At 54.1% G+C, this 3,889-nt stretch overlaps 1 protein-coding gene across 1 annotated transcript in view; it reads right to left on the reverse strand.

The window, feature by feature from the left end:
- Positions 1–3,889, reverse strand: part of CEP164 (centrosomal protein 164) — a 29,358-nt gene that overhangs the window by 2,026 nt on the left and 23,443 nt on the right. Inside the window, exons 26-32 of the mRNA XM_017738381.1 lie at positions 3,776–3,889; positions 3,304–3,411; positions 2,488–2,602; positions 1,639–1,986; positions 1,182–1,248; positions 799–915; positions 271–274 (exon numbers count right to left, since the gene is read on the reverse strand). Coding sequence (XP_017593870.1) covers positions 271–274; positions 799–915; positions 1,182–1,248; positions 1,639–1,986; positions 2,488–2,602; positions 3,304–3,411; positions 3,776–3,889 — 873 coding nt within the window. The remainder of the gene's footprint in view (positions 1–270; positions 275–798; positions 916–1,181; positions 1,249–1,638; positions 1,987–2,487; positions 2,603–3,303; positions 3,412–3,775) is intronic.

Below are 3,889 nucleotides of genomic sequence, written 5' to 3' on the forward strand. Positions count from 1 at the left end.
AAAGCCTGGCTTACAGCAGTAATGAGCACAGACAGGACAGGTACAAGGTACTGAGCCAGTCCTGTGCACACAGGCTGTATTTAGCCTGCTGCATCCCAGTCAAATGGAATTAGAGGGGGATTAGGGAATTCAGAGGCACACCATGCTCAGGACAGCACAGAGGCCCCAGGGATTTGCTGCTAATATCAGTGTACACTGAGGAGACACCAACAGCCCCAGCACAAGGCTGGTACCACACAGCCTGGGAGCATCCCTGCTCACAGCACAGAGAGGTCTTGCTCTCTGGATCCAGCCTCATGCTACAAAATTCCTCAAAACAGAGCTGGAGAGAGCCTGGGGGGGAGCCCAGCCCTCCCTGCCCCACAATGTGTCCAGTCCACACATCTCCAGGTGCCCTCACCTCCTCAGCAGGGTCTGCCTGTGGCCAAGGGCTCCATCCATGGCCTGCAAAACCAGACTCCCTTCTTCCCCACCCCATCCTCCATTTCTGCACTATTTGGTCCACATTTTTAAATCCTCACATTCCCAGCTCAAACTGCTGCTTTACAGCAGAGCAGCATCACTAAAGAGCACCACAGAGCAACCAGGGAAAGGAAGGGAAACTTCCTCAGTCCAGTACAGCTCAGAAGAGCAGCACACTCATGCTCCAGCTGCTGAACACCACACTCTGCAGAACCAGGCACCGAAATGGAGGCCAAGGCCTCAGAATCACTGTTCAATACTTGGTTGTACACCCCTCCTCTGCCACCTCCTCCTACCTACTGCAGGAATTAAAAACCAGACCCAGGTAAAAGATACGCTTTGGAATCCTTCTTGAAGCCTTCCAGCCATTTCTTGTTGCTCTCAATCATCCCCTCAATACTCCTCTTCTCTGGCTCACGGAACTTGGAATGCTGGAAGAGCCGGACTTGTTCACTGTAGCAGTGAGAGAGAGAGAGGGGATAAGCGGGGAAAAAAAGAGGTCTGGGCAGAAATGATCCCAGAGATAAGAAAGTGAAGGGCTGCTGGAAAAAAAAAAAACACCTCCTCTAATACATATACTGATAGTTTGACTTTTCTCCTAAATAAGTAATTCATAGTTTTTATCAAATTGTTATCTACTTGTTATGTGATAACTGACCTAACAATCACTGCAGAGAAACAACAGCAGCACAATGAAACATCTCAAGGAAGACCCTTACTCTGCAGAGACATATCCCAGCTTGCTGTCCAGGGGCACAGGACTCCCACCGAGTGACGAGAACCCACCTGGAAAACAGGCATTAAATATAAACCCCACAAAACCCACGTAGCTGGGTGCATTTGCTTTCCTGCACCACAGACACGCTGTCCCTACAAGGACACCAAGGGAACAGAGGGAGATCCCTACGTGCCACTGGGAGGAGGCTCCCGGTGGAGAGGGCTGGCTCCTCTTTTGCTGCTTTCTTGGGTGAGTATTAAAAAGCAGGATGACAGGATCAGCCACATGCTGCACTTCTGGAATGAGCTTCTCATCCCTCATCCCATCAGCACCCTTCCTACCAGCAGCACCCGTGCACCCACCCCCTTCCCAGCACTGGAAGCTGGGACAGAACTCGCAGGGCTGCAAAATCAGAGGTGGGAGGCAGCAAGCAGGTGGGTTACGGCCAGGAGACTCACCTGGGAAATACTTGCGCCACTTCTCTGTCAGCATGTTATCCACTGACTGCCCTGAGATGGAATAACTGGAGCTGAGCCCGCTTCTGCTCCAGGCCCACTGGTCCAGGGGAGACACCCTGGGGGGGTTCCCCAGGGAGGTGCCCCCGCGCAGGCCTCCGCTGGAGCAGTACGTGGGAAGAGCGATGCCCTCGCGGGCTGTGGAGGTGAACAGAGGAGTCTGGTGATGGCTCAGGGAGTCCAGCACGCCCAGGACCCCGTTCAGCTCACTGGTGATACTCTGCACGGAGTCTCTCAGGTGCTGGATCTTGTCCTTCTGGAGGACGGGCCAGAAATCCGTTCCCAAGTCAGCTGAAGGAAGAAAGGGGAAAAAAGGGGTCATGGACAAGCCCTAACAAGAGCAGCCTTTGTGCAAGCAACCCGACCCTCCTGCCTTCCTGCCCTTCTTCCCCCAGCACAACTCCAGCTACAGGCAACCAAAGCCCAAGAAAAAGCACAAGCAGCAGAGAGGGAATTGGAATTGCAGCAGCTTCTCCTGCCATGGATGTGAGGGAAGGGGAAGCTCAGACTCCTGCAGAAGAGCAATACAGCTCTGCAGGATCAGAGGGAAATCAGAGAGATTTTATAATCCATGGAGATTTAAAAGGCAGGTTCGCTCACAGATCCCATCCCTCTTATCTGCCACGACAGGCAGGAAACAAGGTTTTGCAATCAGGTGTGGTACACGGAGCAGTCCCAGCCACAGAGACCACACCTGCCTTGGACACAACTGAGCAAAATGAGAACAGGGACATCAGAGAGGTGAGACGGAAAGGCAGAATAGGCCTAGAGCCTCACAAATTGGGCACTTACATTTAGACTGGCCCAGATTCCCACTGGACGTGCTGTTTGTATCCTCAGAGGTGCTCAGATCAAAAGTCACCACCTTCTTGCATGCAGAACTCTTCAGCGTGTCTTCATCTGAGAGCTGGTCAGGAGGAGGAAAACAATGCAAATAAAACCTGCTGTATCATCCCTGGAACAGAAAAGCTACTGGAAATCTGCCTACAGCTTGTCTACAAAGCTGGACTGCACTCAGGCACAGGTCAAGTGAAGGCAAACTTGTCTTCAGGCCCTGACAGCAAAATCTGAATGTCCAGAGACTGCTTTGGCTCTGAAAGTGCAAGAGGCCAAACCAAGCAGCCACATGAATCAGCCCTTCCAAAAAAAAAAGCAGGAATCAACGTGGTTTGTGCTTTAAATAACCTCACAACTCCTGCAGGGCTGGGTTCTCTGCACCAAGGGCAAGAGTTTGACCACCAAAGGTCTCGTTCTCTTGCATCTGCTGCTGCCCTGCCTAAGGCCAAGCGGTCCCAGGCAGAGCCAAGGATTCCAAGGTTTGCCTTGGTCCGAGCCGGCCCCAGCCCAGCTCACATGAGGTCACCTGCCCTTGTTTCCTCCAGGCTCAAACCATGCAGCTTTTCCAAGCTGCCTTCTGCAGCCACACACTCAGCAGTCTCTGGTGCTCTCACAAAAAGTGTTTCCAAAATCCAGCTCTGCTGGCAAACACCAGTCTTTGGCCACCAGCTGAACAGCCCTGACAGGGACCAGGAGCCCCCCACAGCCCCCAGCCTGGGGGAGGAGCTCTGGACAGGGGAAATGCAGCTGGGCAGGGATGCTGGAGGTTACCTCCTCCAGCAGTGAGGACTCCAGCTGGCTGAGCTTCTCCTCCTTCTTCTTCAGCAGCACCTGTCCTTTCTGCATGGCCGACTTCATCCTGTCCAACTGCTTTGCCTCCTGCACAGACCAACAGCCAAGCCGAGGAGAGAAATTAAACAGGAATGACAGGAAATCATCTACGTTAGCAGCTAGGGTGACTTTCATCACCTCATTCTGCTCAGCACAGGAAGTGCTGCTGCTGCAGTGAAATCGCTCCCAAGCCCTCGAGAGCGTGGGAAGGGCGTGTACAGTGAGCAGAGCACGCGGCTCAGAGCAGGTTCAGCCCAAGGAAAAGGAGGTTTCACTTCCAAACCCACATCCAAGAGGGTCCCCAAGCCCACACCAACAGGACCACGGCAGCTGCAGAGCCAGGAGTTGATCCCAGGGCTGGGGAAGGTCTGTGACACCCAACACCCGAGCGCGGGCAGCGCCCAGGGCTCACCTCCTCCAGGTTGCGGCGCATTCCCTCCAGGAGCTGGGAGCTGTCGGGGTCCTGCAGGGCCTCCTGCGCCTTGCACAGGTCCTGGCGCCACTGCAGGCTCGCCGCCCGCCGCGC

This window comes from Corvus brachyrhynchos, unplaced genomic scaffold, assembly GCF_000691975.1.
Source record: "Corvus brachyrhynchos isolate BGI_N302 unplaced genomic scaffold, ASM69197v1 scaffold46, whole genome shotgun sequence".
NCBI classification, from domain to species: Eukaryota; Metazoa; Chordata; class Aves; order Passeriformes; family Corvidae; genus Corvus; species Corvus brachyrhynchos.